Source organism: Magnolia sinica, chromosome 5, assembly GCF_029962835.1.
Source record: "Magnolia sinica isolate HGM2019 chromosome 5, MsV1, whole genome shotgun sequence".
Taxonomy (NCBI): Eukaryota; Viridiplantae; Streptophyta; class Magnoliopsida; order Magnoliales; family Magnoliaceae; genus Magnolia; species Magnolia sinica.
Genome location: NC_080577.1, coordinates 89,309,880 through 89,329,625, shown reverse-complemented (window position 1 = coordinate 89,329,625; position 19,746 = coordinate 89,309,880). Strand labels below are relative to the sequence as shown.

Sequence of the window (19,746 nt, the reverse complement as noted above, 5' to 3'; positions counted from 1 at the left end):
TCTCCTAAGAAAATCCATGAAGGGCAAAGATTAAAACAAGATCTTCCAACCGTAAATTAGGGCTACCAATCCAAGGTTTCCTTCCAACAAATCATAAAGGTAATTTTTAGAGACAATTGAATAACTTTGTAAATACAATAGTCAACCCGCATGTATGATTCATAAAAGTAGCAATCTAGTTGACATATGCATGACTCCTAGAGACAACCATAAGGCATACGATTACTTCTTAAAAGTGGCAAACAACTACACATCTACACACACAGTTTACAATGGAAACGATCAGACCATATAACAATCCATAAAATCAATAGCTAACTAATCTAAATCATTCTTAACAATCATAATTCATTGTACTTAATTAACTTATCAAAGAAGAATAATTCAGAAGACATCACCATCCAAGATCATCAATAAAACCTTCATATACTTAATAAGAAAACACTTAATCAAGTACATATGGAATGAAAATCAGCTAGAACACTGTGGAAAGATTAAAGGGTAATTTTTCACCTTCTCCTGGTCAGGGTTTCTAAGTTCAAGCAGTTCAATCCCATTTCCACTATCGAACGACGGCTCCCACAATTGAGAATTGGATGTTTGGGGGAAAACTAAACCCTAATCTCACATTCTAATGTTAAAATCAAAATTTATCTAGATTAGACCTAAATTTGGAAGCTAATAAGGGATTTCTACTTATCTATTTTCCTAGGTTAAGCTGATTTGACGGAGCGGCTCTGAAATTAGGCCCGGAAGGATGATCCAATGCCAAAGAACCGATAGAGAACTCAAACATGCGGCAGAGTGGCAGATATAGGCCGGTCCAGCTCCACAACCCCCGCATGCATGCGCCAACAAAGGGGTAGGAGCTTACATGCGCGGTGACCCACACTTCCCCCCTCTTAATATTGATCTCCCTTACTCTCTCCTTCTCCATTTCTTACTCAACCTCTCTCTCACTCTCTCAAAAAGAAAGAAAAAAAAGGGTAAAATTGTTGGCCTAAGGTTCTAGGTTCTGACCCTAAGCTTTCACTGGTTGACCTAGGGTGCTTGGGCTAGGTTTAACACGATTTCGAAGGTCATGAGGGTGGAATGAAAAATCAAGCGGTACGAGCAATCAATTCACGGGTTAGGTATTTGGCTCGAAGCATCAGGCGCGGGCTCTATCTAATCGAACATTCGAGGGAAAACGAAGGAGGGATCTAGTCGTTTAAGTCCTGCAAGGCTCAACATGGTGCGATCTAGAGAGTGAGGAATCCATCAAGTTTGGAGTTTCAAGGTCAATGCCCACTAATAGGTTTCTACGTTATTCAGGTTTGTCTATCCATTGAGTCACATCGTACGTGACAAGGGTTTCTAGAATGCAGATTTTCGCTATAAAAAAAATCAAGATTTTAAAGGGGAGGATATGTTTACAAACATATGTGATCACATGACTAATCAAAAACATTTCCTAGTAATGACCAAGGACATCTAATACTCTAAATATTGGAGAGTCGTGGCATTATAATGGGTCCTAAGGTTATGATTTGGTGGATTTGACTCATTCCAACTTAATTAGTTTGTCGGCCTAAGGTGGGGTGTCTACAAGTAGGTGATGAAATCGGTGGCCCCTCAGAAAAGGGCCCTTCTTTTAATAGTTTAAGGGACTCTTGCAATTTATATCATATGGGAAGCATTTCATTATACTTAACAATTAAGAGTTTTGTTGCCACTCCCTGTGGTGGGTGCTTATCTAAATTTGTGGTGATCCGACAATCCTAACCATCCTGGCGCCTGTTAGATGGATACCTAAAAATGAAAGGTAGCCACCCATCAGTGTCATTTTTTAGACTACTCTATCCCAAATCAAGCTAATGATTTTGTTGGTCTTGACTATGGTTGTCCACAATCAAGCTGATGATTTTGTTGGTCTTGACTATGTAATGTTGCCATGTGTATGGTGGATAAGGTTGGTTATGGACAACACCAAGGCATTCCAATAGTGATCTCATGTAAGTATTCATTAGTTTCATGTGTATCTGAGTAGACATTCCCAAGAGCAACTTGGTTTCATAGTCTCGTTATTATTTGTTCATTTGGTAGAGATGAGATGGGAAATGATCAGATGCAACTATTGTATGTGAACTTCCACATCCATTCTTTTTGGGATCAGATACAACTATTTTTCAATTCCCACTTTGATTAAGCTTTGTAATTATAAACAGGCTCATACTTCCCAATTTTCCACTAACTTGTGATAGTAACTAACTACTTTCGTGGGTGCTGGTCAGGTCTAGGACTGGATTGGGTCCTTCTTAGACCCAAACCATTCACTAATTAGGTCCAAACTTTTAAACCCATAATTGTCCTATTTTGAGTTAGGTCCAATGACCCATTGAGCCAACTCGACTACTTATGTCTTATAATCAACCCTTTTGCACAAAATAAGGGAAGATTTGAGCAAACACCACAGGCCCAAATAGTAAAATCCATAGACTTAGGAGACATGCAGAATGCCAAATATAGGAAGATTTTTATCTTTAACATCAAATAAACAAACAAAGAAATTGCAATGGAATGGCTTGTAAGAGGTTCTCCTTCTATTAGTTTCAATGCAGACAGTTTACAGACTCCCATTCTCTCTAATCCTAGCTGTCGGTATTGAGGGCATCTGTTATAATCACCACCATTGCCCATTGTCGAAAACCCCAACTTGGGTTTGGATGGATCAAGAGTAGAACTTGTAGGTCTTAGCGGAATCGATGATAGACTTTAGAGCGCCAATCGATGATACCAACATTAGCATGATCCCCAGTATGATGCATATCTGAAGTGCAAAATTGCAATTCGCATTAGCTCAACCTCTCCAAAGAATGCAAAAATGGGAGAAAAGTAGCATGAAAAATAAATGGATATGAAGCTAACATACCCAATTCGCAATCCACGATGCACTGAATTTTTTGGGCTTATAGATCACAAGCCACATGATGCAAGGGAGCTGTCACAAAAGAGATCAATAGTCAGGCATCCGTGTATAGCCATGTCGCTCATAGGATTAGGCCCCCACCATGTGTGAACCACAACCAATATTTTTACAGCTATATGGTCCACTTTAGGGCTTGATTTTTGGGCCATGTCACTACAAAAGTGAGACCACCTACTTGGTGAACGGTCCAGATTTATCAGAAAAAATGATATAGAAAAAGTTAATGTTAGTTTCCAATGTCTTACAAAGTATGACGTTGGTGCAAAGGCAAATCCTCCAAAGAATCCGAGTAGCCCACCGAAGAAAGGAAAGGTCATAGCAATGAACATTGTGAGTGCTGCACTCAAAGATGAAGTGAGTATTTAGAGAGAGAGAGAGAGAGAGAGAGAGAGAGAGATCTAAGAAAATCATATTGAATACTGAGAATTCAAAACAACTTAGCTTAAAGGAGAGAGATTACCAACATAGGTTGAGCGTGTAACGATGCGCAGTGTAAGACCAGGAGGGAAATGGAGCTTCTTCACAAGAAGAGTTTCTAACATGTCAAACACAGGCATTGCGAAAATCTGCATCCATGACAATAGAACAAAGATTAAAATTATCTGGAAAAGAAAAATACCAGAAACGAAAATTGAGGATATTTGATCAAGCTTTTATTTAAAACCCAACAAACACTAAATGTTGATTCAATCACACATATGAGGGGCACTACTTTGGGTAGGAAACACTAAGGGATACAACTACACTATGCAAAAAACATGAACTTGGGGCGCAAATGTAAGCATAGCATCGTATTATGGTATGGCCCATCACAAGATTGGCCCAAATGATCAACAACTTAGGTCATTAAAAGGTGGGTCCTGCCTATGGCATTCACTAGGTCAGATGGAATTAAAAAAAAAACTACATTACCATCGACCAAGCATAATGGTACAATGCACTTAAAAGCATAAATTAAAATTAGAAGAGTAAATATTACCTGATAACTTCCAATGACATGGATTACAACAAAGAAGTTTGCAGCTGCAATTAGCCAAGCTGGTTTCTCTAGGCTAATAAGAATGTTGTCTTCAACTGAATTCCCAAACGCCCAATAACCAATCAAAGCGACCGGGAAATAGCATAAGGCAACAACAATGTAGGCAACAATCACACCCTTCCACATTGGTTTCTTAGACGGCTTCTCAGGTGTCGATGGGATTGTTGCTTGAATCTCTAGTACCACATTGTGGCCTGCATATGCAAAAGCGATGTCTCCGAATGCACTAAAGAAGGAGAACAAAGTCCCCTTTGTACTTGAAGATGCGTAACTGTATTGCACATTGGATTGCTTTCCTTTGTGAATAGAAGCAGCCCATGCAACAGTGGAGTAGCTGGCCAAAACCAACAACAAGACCATGAAAACATATTAAAAAATGGCTTTGCAATCATACATGCACAATAGTGCCCCTTTTAGAGTTAATAACAACCATCAATGTCGCATTTAAATGTTCAATTGCATAGGATTGTAATAATTCAAGTTAATGAAGTGAAAATTACTAAAGCAGGGATATCATCGCTCTTCATTCATTATGAGGGACTAAGCCTAGATTGCAGTTGCTTTTAGTAATTGGTTTGGTTGTTATTGAGAGTTTAAATGGTGCCACACCCACTTCGGCCATTCAGTCTATCATCAACTAAATAGATTGTAATTCAGTTCAATTGAATATCCAAATGAAGCTTAATGTTATATTCTTTGCTAGGAGAATTAAATTAGATCAAGCTATGTAAAACAAATACATTGTAACACGAATTCTATTTGGAGTGCACTGGAATCCAAAGACAAATGAAATAAAGAAAGGTTACCTAAGAGACATGACTGCTGCGGCGAAAGAGACCCCCACAATGGAGTTGAAGTTGGGAAGCTGAGAAAGAACAAAGTGACAGGAACCAAATATCATAATGAAAAATGTCAGCTTGATTTCTTTGCAGTTGGGGCAGACCGTGTCATGGAATTTCTTAAGTGATTTTCCACCTGTGACCATGTAGACTATGTTCACACCTACTTCAACAATCAGCTGTTGGGGCACAACAATCCAAAGGCCGAGCTTGTCGCCAAATGCCTGCTGACCCAACTCATGATATCTATCGAATCGCTTCCCGGGAACCATCTCATGCATCTCAACCATTTGCCAAAGTGTGTAGAGAGTGATAACCCACGATAAGATAAGAATCGCAACGCCCGGTCCCCTGAATATAGTGGCACCCATTTTAAAATAATTCAAAATCCATTATGAAAAATTGAAAAATCTCTAATCTACCGACAACTAATCTTGAACGGACTTTAAAAGACTAATAAGAATTTCATTCATATCACTACACTATAATTTTGAACAAAGGCTATGTTGATCAGTGTAAATAATGAACACAAGGGAAAAACGCTGTGAAATACCTTTTAAAAGCTACAACAAAAACCAATTAAAAAGATTGAATAAAACAACTTATTTTATAGAAGTTTGAATACCCAATTGAAAATTAATTTCAAAACCAATTTTTGAAACAAGAAACGTTAATTCTCTCTCTGAAAATTAAGACTACAAACTGCCATATAAAACCATATATACAAGATTTACAAAAACACAAGTAATCTAAAGTACCACAAAAATAGAACACCATCTGTATAGTAGTTTCTTGAAATTCCAGAGTGCAAAATAATCTCAATATCATCTCTTGAAAGAAGAAAATGTGGTACGACTAGCATACTTAGAACTTGACATAATCTAGCAAAATGTAATAAATTATAAAACACAACATAATACCAAATTCATTAGTGACATACTCAATATCTTCTATACATTAGAGAAATATCACTTCTCAACCAAAATTTAAGGGGTCATTTGGATGCCTATAAAATCCTTAAGTTGTAAAGGGATTACAAGTAATTGGATTGCAAGGGCTATTTAGATACCCTTCTTTGCCTAGCTTTATATGTTGTAGACACATTGCCATAAAACTTGACAAAAGGCTGTGTTAGATTAGAGGTAAAGTCTTTATAAGTAAACAAAACATTATACATAATATCATACAATGGTTGATATACACTTGTGATGTGTAGGGCCCAACGTAAATGCGTAACATTTACAGTACATCCAATATATTCATCATGTGCTTCCCTTGATGCTCTTTATGCCTCCCAAAAAGAAAAGGGAAAAAAATAGCTTGATCAATTAATTATCAAATGGACCACACGAGACAAAAGGATGGGACCTCCACCATTAAAATTTCTAGATCGCATTTGGGACCCCATTACAATGGGTGGAGGATATCCAATTTGTCTAGTGCATGCATGCTTTGATGCTCTCCTATGGCCAAAAAAATCAAGTCCTTTTAATGTTATTTATCAATTTTGATAGGATTTATTGCCCCAAGGTCTATGAGGTATGAAGACATATTTTATAAATTTTAAACACTTTACATGTTAGTCAAATACATAAACTATTTGTTGTTTTATCGGAAATATAAGAGACGGAACTAAATTCATGATAAACTAATTACTTTAAATAGAACAATAACTAAACAGTAAAATAAATGAAAATGAACTTGGACTCTTTAAGGGTACATCTATGAGTACGTAGACTCTTTAGCCATTCTACATCCTCTCCAGCTTTTACTAGAGCAATGAACTTGGACCCTATGGTAGAGTGAGATATACAAGATTATTTTTTTGATTTTTAAGAAGCTCCAACCCGACCTAAGTTCAAAACATACACACTCATAGACTTGGACTCAGTCAAATCAAATATTCAATTAACATTATTGTATCATTCTAATTACAAATCTTCTTTAAGTACATTAATATTCTAGATATTGCATCTCAGTGATCTTGTCCTAGGTTACGAGTAAATCTACTCAATTTACCAATAGTGTACACTATATCAGGTATAATATAATTTATTAAGTACATAAGATGACTTATTACACTAGAGTATTCAAGTTAGGATATACTATCTCCCATATCCTCAATTAATTTTGAATGAGGATATAAATGAGTAATGGTAGGAGTACCATTCAAACAGTTATACTGTTTTAATATCTTCTCAACATTGTGATATTAGGATAAAGTAACACCATAAGATTTCTAGTAGTTTTGATTTCTAAGATTACATTTGCATCTCATAAGTCTTCCATGTCAAATTGAGATGACAAAAAAAAAAAGACTTGTCTACAAGAATTAATTGCAAAGATTATAATTTTTAAATTTGTACCAAAGATTAATATGTTATCCATATATACAAACATATAATAACAAAATTAGTATTGTCTACAAGTTTGCTATATAAGCAATTATTAGATTCATTAATCATAAAATCAATAGATAGTAAAACTTAATCAAAATTCTCATGCCACTATTTTGGAGACTGTTTAAGACCATACATGGATTAAATTAACTTTCACACTTTCTTCTCCTATCCAAAAATGACAAAACCTTTTAGCTAATCCATGTAATTTTTCTCTTCTAATCCACCATGTATGATTGTGATTTTAATACCTACTTTATAAATTACAAGATTATGAATAGAAGCAATTGCAATTAATTCTTGAATGGTTGTAATTTTTGTTACCGTAAAATATTAATATAAAAAAAGTCATTTCCTTCATTTTGTTATCTATATCCTTTCTCTATTAATCTAGCATTAAATTTCTCAATAGACCCATTGAGTCTAACTTTCTTTTTTAAAATTTATTTGCAACCTATAGTTTTACTATCATGAGGTAGGTCTGCCAATTTCCAAGTATGGTTGTGTATGACAGAATCCTTCTCATTATGGATAACTTCTTTCTAAAAGGAAAAATTTACGGATGTCAAAACTTCTTCAAAGGTAGAAGGATAGACTTCTACTAGGACGTGTAGAAGTCTAGTTTAAACTAGTTTCAGTTCTAGCTTATTTGTTTCCTCTAATTTTAGGTTGTTCTTTTATAGAATTTGCTACTGTTAAAGGTTTCTTAATAGGAATTTCTATATATATATAGTTAAAGTAAAAAAAAACATTTGAAATGAATACTTTTTCAAAAATTTCAGCATTTAAGGATTCAATTATAGTATTAATTTCTATACCGTTATGGGATCTTAATACCGAGAATTTATATATATATATATATATATATATATATTATTATTATTATTATTATTTTATGCATATCTAATAAATATAAAACTAATAGTTTAATTTCCTTAGATTTTTAAAGAAGTGATAAACCAACTTTGGTAAATACCTTACATTTTTAAATATTTCAAATTTAGAGGTTTATTTCTTCATAATTCATACGGAGTCTTATTATAATGCCTATGAGGTACATGGTTCAAAATATAACAGGTATGGCTTCTCCCCACATATTAAAAGGTAAATCAGTACTTATTAACATAAAATTAACTATATCCATTAAAGGTCTATTTTTTTTTTTACTTTCATTTATACCATTTTTTTTGGAGAGTAAGGAATTGTAACTTCGTGTATAATTCCTCTAGACTTACAAAAAGATATGGAAGAATTAGAAATGTATTCTCTACATCGATTTGATCAAATGACTGATCTTTCTATATAACTGGTTTTTTACTTCATATATGTAAGTCTTGAACTTTCTAATAACCTCATCTTTATTTCTAATAAGATAAAACTTAGTCTATCTAGAGAAGTCAATTATTAAAGTAGCGAAATACATTTTTCCTTCTTGAATTTTTATGTTCCTCAAATCACATATATCAGTATGTATTAATTTCAGTAACACAAAATTCATTTATACTCATTTGAAAAGTTTTCTAATGATCTTGAAAGCAGCACAAACTTCACATTTATGTTTATCTACTTTTTCTACTTTAGGAATCAAACAGATGTTCATCATACTATCAAGATAGTAATTATTAATATATCATATTTTAGCATGCCATATATCCAAAGATTCAAGGAGATACAAAAGAAGTAGATACATTATCATTCATAACACTTAGTTTAGAGAGTTCATCACTTACATAACCCTTTCCAACAAAAGCACCACTTTTAAATATTATATATTTTCTAGACTCAGAAACTAGTTTAAAATCATTTTTAAACCATTTTTATTGAGCATCGAACCTGAAACTAAGTTCTTGCAGATAGCTGGAACATATAGCACTTACAACAATGTTAAAAAATTAGATGAAAGTTTTAGGCTTACTTTCCTTTACCCATAACCTAAGTTTTTGTAAAAAATTTTATAAATATTTCTACACTATCTCCTACTTTCTTATAGATTGTCAATAAACTACGATTGGAGCAAAGATGTTTGGTAGCACTTGAAACGATCTGCCAACTATTCATATCAGTAGATATGAAATTCTGTAACAATACCTATGAATTCTTCCATGATGTGTACTTGGGGTTTCTTCTTATTATCTTCGTTCCAATTTCGACATTCCTTGGTAAAATGGCTAAACTTCTCATAGACATAACAGGTAATTTTCTTCCTTTTATTTTTTTTATCATTTTATTCTTGTGAAAGAAATTCTTTTTCTTATTAGATGCACCAAGTTTAAGATTCTCTTGATTTCTTTTCGAATATTTCAATTAAATGTCTTAGAAACATTCTCTAATTTAAAGTTATGTTTATCATAATTTTGTGCTTTCTCTTCTATCCAAATGTGAAGTATAAGATCGTCTCATTTTATTTCTCTTCTCTTATGTTTAAAATAGTTTTACATGATTGAAATATCTCATCGATCATCATATCTTCAAATAGAAGCTCATGCACAATCTTTTGTAAGTCATGCACTTGATCTAAGGTTGGTTTTTAATTAGATATTTTAAAGTCTATATAACAACCAACCATATATTTTTAAAATCTATATCTTTTATTTTATACTTCTTTTCTAAATGATTCCATAATTTCTTCACAAAAGTGTGATGACAACATACATCATAATTGTCATTAGTTATCGCACAAATAATCATTGTTTGCTTATTTGTTTCTTTCAAAAGAGACAGTAGGTTCATGTAAATCAAATTATTGAATTTCATTTTTAAACACATAAATAAGTTCAAGTGTGGTCAAATAAAATTTCATTTTCATTTGTTGTCTCTTAAAGTTTCAACTATTAAACATCTCAATTTTTTAAGATTTTGTCATAGATGTTATAATAGGTTGTTAGTAATAATGGTAGTGAGACAAGTTTGTCTTTAAATTTTTTTTCTATTAAGAATAATAAAAGATAGAACTAAATTTGTGATAAACTAATTACTTTTGAATATAATAATAACTAAACAATACAATAAATGAAAATGAACGAATCACGTAATCTAATAAATATAATACAAGTAGGAGAACTGAGGCATGTTACTCGTTGTCTTAAAAATAGATTCACCAATACCATACAATGCATTGGGTCACAACTCTATTTGGGATACAACAACCCTCCACTTAAAGAATGGATAAGATCATGAGCAGACTCAATCCAAACCCCATGAACATGACTTTGTGTTGCCCAAATAAACAAAAATAAAAATAATAAAAAGAAAATTATATGGCTATGAAAAGAGAAAGATTAAAAAGGTTACTATGCTTCTAGAGAGTATGAATACGGATGCTATAAATCCCCATGATAAAGGTAGGATCAAGGGGAATATTTAAAATTGAAATTCGATTTTGAATTTGAAATAAGACAGCCAACATTTCTAATTGTTAGAAGACTTAATCAATCCTTGCCATGTGGCGCAGGGAGAGAATGTGCATATACGAAAGATAAAATAAGCACAAGCCCACACCCTCACATTACATCCCCAACTCGGCATGGCACGAGTTGTCTTGAGGCACACACGTGCACCTATGTTAAAGAATGCAACCCATGCTCCCACCTATAGTTCCCTCTAGTAGGTTTGCTACACAAATCTAAGGAGCACGGTTCTAATACAAGGCAACTTTTAAGTTCTCATTTACAATGCGGGACTTGGGAATTTCAAAAAAGTAGCAACATGACATACTACATGATAAAAAAAACCAAAAGATATACCTTTCTTTGTATTTAAAAAAATTAAAGTTTACTAATACTATTTACTAGTAAACATATTACCACTTAAAAGTCAAATAAAAAAGCATGTAAAAGGTTACATCTAAAGCCTTTTTTAGGGATAAAGTGTTTTCAACTCAAAACTTTAAAGGCATCCAAATAACCTCGAAGACATACCAAAAATTCATTTAAACTATCTTTAAATAAAAAATTTCAACTCCAAATGTGTTTATAAAAAATGAACAAACAACCATTGAATGGCACATCAAAGCAACACACAATTGAGAGATCTTTTACAATCTCATGCGTCTATCTTTGATTGCAAACATATTATAGTATAATCTGATATGATCTAAAACTTTAAGATATCTGCATTGATCATCCTTTCTATATCAAACAATAAAACGTTAAAAGTTGTACTAGTGTAAAGAAATAAATTGTAACACCCCATACTTTTCAGTACTCAGGTGTTACCATGAAAACCAATCTAGTGTGTGTGTGTGTGTGTGTGTGTGTGTGTGTGTGTGTGTGTGTGTGATACCAATCTAGTATGTGTGTGTGTGTGTGATACCAATCTAGTATGTGTGTGTGTGAGAGAGAGAGAGAAAGAGAGAGAGAGAGAGAGAGAGAGAGAGAGAGTTACCAATCTAGTATATATATGTGTAGGTTATTTTAGCCTAGTTTGACTATACATCTACACTCTGACTTGGATTTAACTGTTGGGGGTGATCTTCATCTATAGATCAAGTCATCTATCTATTTAATTTCAAGTCGGACCACCACATCGTCATGGGACCACATTGAACCTTAGGAAACTTATTCCTAGGAACTCAATTAGGATAAAACATCAGACAACGTTTGATTTGACAAACCACCACTTGATCACACTATTAGGTTATCTGACCACTAATTTTTCCATCAACTTCCACTTAAACAAGCCTTGGGATCCCTTGGTCCGTTAATGTTCTGATTTAGAGTTTATCCGACCGAAGAATCAATAAAAAAATTGCTAAAGAAATCTAAATTTCTCAAGATGCAGCCCACCTGAGCTTCAATTCTGCCCAATTTTGGAATAGGGTCATATTAGGACCAGTAGAGGCCAATGAATAAAATGGATTTATTGCATGCATAACTATGGGCCCCACACTTGTAGTGTGTGTGCACGGAGTGTCTGCACTCCTGTAATGCACCAGAACTATGGGATGATCAAACCGGGTTTGACCCGACCAAACCCAAAGAGGAATGCTCCTCTTCTTCTTTCAATTTTTCTAACCGACCGTCGTTCGAATGAATGACATCCATTCGTGACAATGCAAATCCACCACAATCGACCATCTGAATGATCTGAACCGTCCATCATGTGCAGCCCTCAAATCCAATTAAACATATGAAAGTCTAACACATTGGTGTAATTATGTGTGCGGACAAACTCGTGCACAAGAAGAGTTGCATGGGAGTGAATTCTAGAAACAAAAATTTGTTTCCTTGCTGAGCTGGCAATCCAAACGCGAAATCTTCTTACAATCTCAGCCATCGAAGTCCGAGGAATCTCAGCCATCCGTTTTGACGTCGTTTTAGGGTTTTCTCAAGGTAAGAGGAGTTTTCAAAAAGAATCTATTTCGTTTGAGGGTTGGCACGATTTTAGCCACACCTTCACTTTTAGAAGCTTTGTAAGAGCATCTCAGGCATCTATTCTAGGGCAACCAACAACCCCACTCATGATCACCTCCAGTACTCATGAGACATCTGGGTGACTCGCGCAATATCATCCGCACCCAAGTATCTCGCGCACCACAGAGATATCAAGGATATCTTAAAAAAATATGGGCCCCACAAGCTTTGTGGGACCAATCTAGGTCGACCATAACTTGTGGATTGAAGGATTAACCTTCAAATCAACAGTTATCATGATCAGCCTCATCATCTTCTCCAACTTGCTGGAAAAAAAAAACTCATCTTCTTTGAGTGGGCCCCATTGTTTAAACAGAGATGTTCATTAGGTGGGCTAAGAACTCAAAGGTTCATCCCTGGTGTCTAATGTGGGCCATGCAAACAATTTTGGTCAGATTAGGTCTGAATTAAGGAAAAAGCTCATTTTGTTGTGCTTAGGTTTGACCTCTGTTAGGCGTAACTAATCCCATGGATTATTTGCATTCAAATCCTCTACAAGAGGACTAATATAATCTATAAAATTCTTCCTTTTAGGGTTTTCCTTTCTAGAGATAGAAAATAAAAGAAAGTGAGAGCGCGACATCAGGTCGAGACAAGGCGTGGTTCGAGTTCAAGCGAGTCTGGCTGAGTAAGACCCAGCTATACGAAGCTGAGTGCCTACTCTGGTTCAAATCCAGAGTCGCATCTGCTGACTTTAGAAGCAGAAGGATGGAGAAGTCAAGGAGCAGAGCTACCAGATCGCGCCCTCACACTATTGCTGACTTGACTCAGTTTAAAGTTGAGTTGGGTGCGGGTCTGGTTGAGAGAGAGAGAGAGAGAAAGAGAAGAAGAAGAAGAAGAAAATGAAAGGAGAAAAGAGAATAAGAAAGAAATAAGAGAATGTGTAGTGTGTGTGTGTGTGTGTGTGTGTGTGAGAGAGAGAGAGAGAGAGAGAGAGAGAGTCGAGGGCTACCACACGGGTCGACTCGGTTGAGTCGTGTGTGAGTCGTGTCTAAGTTGCAACACCATGCTGGGTCGACTAGTTTGAGCACTGAGTTGCTATTCAGTTGCCTCTTCCTATTGTTTTTTGTTGTAAGTTCATCCAAACTCTTTCTTGCTATTGTTATTAAGCATCTTTAGATAGTTTCGTGTTAAATTAAGTTAAAAAAACTCAGCTAAAATAGACTTAGCTAGCCATTTTACATTTCATGCATAACTAAATCACTGAGTTGATGACTTGGTGAGTGATCTGATTTAGGTCAGTTGTGGTTCAGTGGTTTAGGAACTTCAGACAATTCGGATGGGGTGCCGAAATCTGGCGTGAACTCGAGTTTGAGTCGAGTTGAGTCTTAGCTGAGTTAAGGAGCTCAATTGGGCTAGGTGAGTCGGTTTAGTTTTACTATGTTGATTTAACTTCAACTACGCTACCCTTGAATTCACACTCTGATGTGAAGTCTAAATCTTGTAGGTGTAGATCCTTAGTTCAAGATTGTTTAAGATCAAGTTGGATGGTTTAGATTCAAGTTGGCTCGAATTTGAGGTAAGCTCGCCCTACTCCTCAATTTGGAATGTAAATTAGAGCTTAGTGATCACTAATCTAGGGTTATTGGAATGCACATGTGACGAGGGCTTGATCTTTCCCTAAAGAGCAACATTCAAGTCTAGCTAGTGGTGTTCAATTAGATCTAGATTGGGAGCACATTTATGTTACTCAAAGTAGTAAAATTAGGTGCTTTGATTCTACAGTAATCTCAAGTTAAGCAAGAAGAAAATCCACACCTAATGTGATGTTTTACTGTTTAAGCTTTCCACTTAAGTTCATTAATTTCATTATAGATGATGTCTTAATTTTTTGTATATAAAACCTCTTGAAGTTACTTGATTTATCTACTTGTATCATTACACGAATATGCTAATCTTTTGCGCAATTGACTCTTGAATTGAATTATTGACATATCTCTTTAATTCTAGTAAGCATGAATGATTTGATTACCACATGTTATCTTATGTTGAAAATTGGTCAATCAATTGGATGTTCTCCACTTGTGATTATTTGATGATATTTTTGGAGGTCCTTGAACTAATGAACATTTCTGTTTAATGAATCAAATGAAATTTATTTTGAACTTACCATCTTGCAGATCAATTTTGTCCTATGTGGTTTTGATTAAATATTTGCCTTATATGGCTTTGATAGAATAATTGCCCTTTTACAGCTTTGATGGGAAACTCGTTGATTTTCGTGTCATTATGCGGAGTTCTACATAATTTCTGAGTGAAGCTGAAGTTCATTTATTGATTTTCTAGTCACCTTGCGGAGTTTTATATGATTTCTGAATGACGTCAAAGTTCACGTGTTGATTTTATATTTATCTTGTGAAGTTTATTTGTATTGTGATTTTCAGGTGAACTTGAAGTTCACTTGTTGATTTTCTAGTCACCTTGTGGAATTTTATATGATTTTTGGGTTAAGCTGAAGTTCATTTATTGATTTTTTTTTTAGTCACCTTGCGGAGTTCCATATGATTTTTCGAGTTAAGCTGAATTTCACTTGTTGATTTTCTAATCATTTTGCGGAGTTCACATATATAACGTGATTTTTGGGTGAAACAAAAGGTCACATGTTAGTTATCTAATTATTTTGATATGTTCATTCGTATTGTGATTTATTCTGCATTCTGTTAATGGTGAAATTATGCTGATTATTTATATTCTATGTATATGATCATGAGTTAGAATTTCATTGTTAAATATATTTTTTTCCATATCTTGCGAACTATACTTGATTATGAATGTTGGGTTTATAATCTTGGAGGGTATTCCTCACTACGATAGCCATTAAGGTTATCAAAACATATCAGTTAATGTAGGTGTAGAGCGAGCCGATGTTGTTCACCTGTTTGCTTAAAAGGATCGGGTATTTAAGGAGATAGACGAAATTCCAATGGTGGATATTGAGCTTAATTATTAGTTGATAGATTTCCATTTTATAGCACTTTTGGTATTTAGATTGTATAAGTCTTGTATGGACACTACATTTGGATTTTGTTATGAATGAAATTTTTTTATTCAATTTATGTTTCACTCCAGTAGTAAATGTTGCTAACTCTGAATATTGACAAGATTGTGTAAATTTAGACTTTAAAATTTAAGGTTAACACACAAGATTTTGAAAAAAAAATAAAAAATGAGTGGTATACTCGGGTTACGAAAACCGGGGCGTTACACAAGTATCACTATCAATCATGGACTTAGATATTGTTTTTCATAAATAGAAAATATCAATTGAGACAAAATAGATAAGCAAGATTAGGTGGTCGTCTTGCAACATGTATTTTAAGGGATTTGAAATTGTAATTCAAATAAATGGCAAAATATTGTGTTTGGCACCCTTAAATTTTAAGGGAATCCTTAATAAACTTGCTTTTCAATTCTTTTCTAGAAGCTAGCTTGGAAGGTCCAAGGTTTGGGATCATCCATCACACCTTTTTATTTTGACATATATATTGAACTAGTTTAGCAAATGCAACTGATGGAATGAAAATCACAAGAATTCCGAATCCTCAATTCTGACTCTCAAGGCATTTTTTATATCATCAAAGATTCAAAATTGCCTCATAGTAAGTTTCCAACATATTGATAACTCAAGTTGTCAAACATATATACTTTTTGAATTCAACATATTGAAATTCCAATTTGTTAAACACAATAGGTAGAATGAAAATCTTTTTTTTTTTTTTTTTTTTTTTTTTTTTTAAATATTTGATTTTGAATCTTAGTTTTTCGATTGTTCGAATCCAATGTATAGAATGAGGATTGAATGGTAACCGGACACCACCGACTCCATGGTGACCTAATGTAGCAGGATTTAATTGAGCCACGTGCCTCTCTAAGAGATGGGGCCATGCAAAGCATGTTTGGAAGGGACTTGGATTGCATGGCTTAGACCACAACAACACTAGGGTTCGTACCATGTATATGTGGCAAAACTTTATGGGGCTCACCATGATGTATGTGTTTTATCCACAGTGTTTATTCATTTTGCTAGATCATTTTAGTGCATGAGCTCAAAAATGAGGTAGATCCAAAGCTCAAGTAGACCAAACCATAGGAAACAATGGGTATTGAAAATAAGGTAGATTTAAAGCTCAAGTGAACCACACCATAGGAAATAGTGGGGATTGACTGCATACCCTCACGTCTGTTTAGATTACCAATTAGAGCCATAATATGCTATAATGTGTGGTAAATGAGTAATTATTATATTACTACAACAGTTGGACTTAATACATGGTAGGGGCAGTATATAATATCCCCGGTGCAGCTCCATTTCAGGCATGCACATGTATTCTCCATGGCTAGATACATGTGTATGTAATTTCAACTGTATATATTATATCCACATCATCAATCCCATTTTGGAATATCATTTGGGACATGTATTAAAAAATGACGAAGATCTAACACTTTTGTAGACCCAAGAAGTTTTCAATGGCAAGCATTCAATCCCCACCACTTTCTGTGGTGTGGTCTATTTCTCCATTTGACTCTAATCCGAGTGAAAATAAAGAGCAGGTGCTTGAGCTTGTTCAAGCTTAGAACAACGGCTAATTAAGAGTTTCAACGGTAGAAGTTCAATCCCTCACTGCTTTTTACAGTGTGGTCCACTTAATGTTTGGATATGTCTCATTTTTCGACTCAAGCTTTAAGACGAGCTCGCCAAATGGGCGGATGACCCACGGAACGGAAACGGATCGGCCACTCCCCTGCCACCAGCTCCGTAGCTGATGGTCGGTACTCTATGGCCCCACCATGATGTATTTGTTTCATCCATTCCGTTCATCCATTTTTAAAGATCATTTTAGATCTTGATCCCAAAAATGAGAGGGATATAAATCTCAGTTGGACCACACCACAGGAAAAAAAAAATAGTGATTGGATATCCACCATTAAATCTTGCTAAGGCCCACTGTACTATTTATTTGACATCCAATCAGTTGATTGGGTCATACAGATCCAGATGAAGGGAAAAAACAAAAATTATTTTGATCCAAAACTTTTATGGCCCCTAAAAAGTTTTTAATGGTCGACAATCATTCAACAATGTTTCCTGTAATGTGGTCCACTTGAGATTGGGATATAAATCATATTTTGTACAATACCATATTTATGATCTAGAAAACTAGATGGACGGCATGGATGAAACACATACATCATGGTGGGGCCCACACATAGTGGCTGGTGGTCGGGGGAGTACCCAATCCGTTTCCGAGTAGCATGGAATGGTCAAAAGAGGTTTTCCATGATATGACAGGTACGGACGTTTGGATATGGAAGAAACATACGGAAATCTTTTGAAGATTTCCTTCAAAGAATAGATAACCAAACCTCCCGTTGGAGGTAGAATCGATTTCTACAAAGTTCCCAGACAACAACCGGTAATATTTTGAATTTCTTTACCAAACGAGCCCTTAAAAATCTAAATACAAAGAGTAAAAGCTTCAGATGGCCAAACCACAAATAGCACTTGAAACATAGGCACATTCATGCATACATATGAATGAAAAATAAGCAACTTCTCTATTCATATTCCTACACGTTGTTCATACTCGAAGTGATCAAAACCATTGATATGATGGGCCGTCAAAACATATACAGCCCCATCACTATAGAAATCGAATATGATAGAATTTTGGGTCCCATCAAATGAATGGTCTTGATAATGTAGTACCATTTTCATATCTACCTGCTTGTATATATAATACCTACCATCCGAGTTCTGACATGGCGTAAGGAAGACTAAGAACTCCAGCACCAACCATGGCAGTCACATTGTGAAAAGCTGAATAATACCACTTGGCATTCCTTGACGACGCGATTGGAAGCCAGTCATTGATCGACTTCTCTTTCTCCAACCTCTCTATTTCCCTGGCTTGTATTGAAGAATCCATTCACGTCAAAACCAAAATCCAATCAGCCAAACAGCTAACAAAATAACAATTTCTCAAGAAACTCCCACACTAGTCTCAGATACAACCACTGTTGAGAAATCCCAACAAACAATGCAACCGACTATTTCTTTTTTTCTTTTTTCTGTTTTTTTCTTTTTCCTTTAAGTAGAAAGATAAGGGAATTCTAGTAAGGAGAGGAGATATATTAGTAGAATCATAAACTTACTAGGAATCTATTGATTAAATGGTCCACTAGTGCGTCCTTGATTCTATTGATTTTGCATGTGGGTCCCATGGTTCAATGATCCAGAATGTTGGTCTGATGGACACTGATATGGATGGGCCATGATCCTAATCTTTTTTTCAATGGGTCAATTTTGACGGTCCAAACGGTGCCTTGCAAATGGACGGTTGAAGAAAGAAGAGGAGACCAAAGTTGGAGAACAAAGTTGGACGGATATGATCTACCAATGTAGGGTAATTTTGGGGCAGGATATGGGTATAGTGGAGCTTATCAGATCAATGGTGTAGATCATTGGATGATGGCTCCACTGGTACTGAAAGAGGGTCCTGTGTTGATGCCTGAGGATCCTATGATTCGTCCCTTAATTTCGGAGAAGCGGATTGGCTGGTGTGTTGACGTCAACAAGTTCTCTGGGTCCCATCACGAGGTATGTGTTATATCCAAACCGTCCGTCCATTTAACGAGCTCCTCTTAATGCTTGAGCCGAAAAATAAGAGAGATCTAGAGATCAAGTGGACCATACTGCAAAAACAAGTGGGGATTGATATGATATTTGTTTTTCATCTTCATCCCCATATGTCTTGTGTCTTTGTGACCTCATGAATAGATTAGACGTAAAATAAATGTTATGCCGGCCCTGCGAATGTTTTAACGGTGAGAACCATTGTCCCATTGGTATTTGTGGTGTTGTCCACTTGAGATTTGGATATGATTAATTTTTTTATTAAATCTTCTAAAATTATCTCTAAAACTGGATGAACGGTGTGGATATAATAAATACATCATTGTGGGTCCCATGTAACTTTGATCTCCTTTGAACTGTTGGTACGACTCGGAGCGGGAGAAGCGTCGGCGCTCATCTTCGCACGACACGTGTGAATGGATGGAAGGAAAACGGATTAGGTGCGGCCCCACC

The 19,746-nt window shown here is 35.2% G+C and overlaps 1 protein-coding gene across 3 annotated transcripts; it reads right to left on the bottom strand.

Annotated features, from left to right (window-relative positions):
• Positions 1-2,435: 2,435 nt before the first annotated feature.
• Positions 2,436-18,732, bottom strand: LOC131246266 (lysine histidine transporter 1-like). 3 transcript variants are annotated; one of them, XM_058246202.1, is made up of 7 exons: positions 18,405-18,732; positions 4,814-5,197; positions 3,948-4,341; positions 3,429-3,534; positions 3,214-3,305; positions 2,912-2,980; positions 2,436-2,809 (listed from the first exon to the last, which is right to left on the bottom strand). In XM_058246202.1, the coding sequence occupies exons 1-7, from the start codon at positions 18,584-18,586 to the stop codon at positions 2,711-2,713; spliced, it is 1,326 nt and encodes a 441-aa protein (XP_058102185.1). In that variant the 5' UTR covers positions 18,587-18,732; the 3' UTR covers positions 2,436-2,710. The 3 variants fall into 3 exon arrangements, 2 of the variants coding, with proteins under 2 accessions (XP_058102185.1, XP_058102186.1); XM_058246203.1 differs by having other exon boundaries at positions 3,214-3,266; positions 3,430-3,534; XR_009171270.1 differs by lacking the exon at positions 2,436-2,809 and having other exon boundaries at positions 3,433-3,534.
• Positions 18,733-19,746: the final 1,014 nt, after the last annotated feature.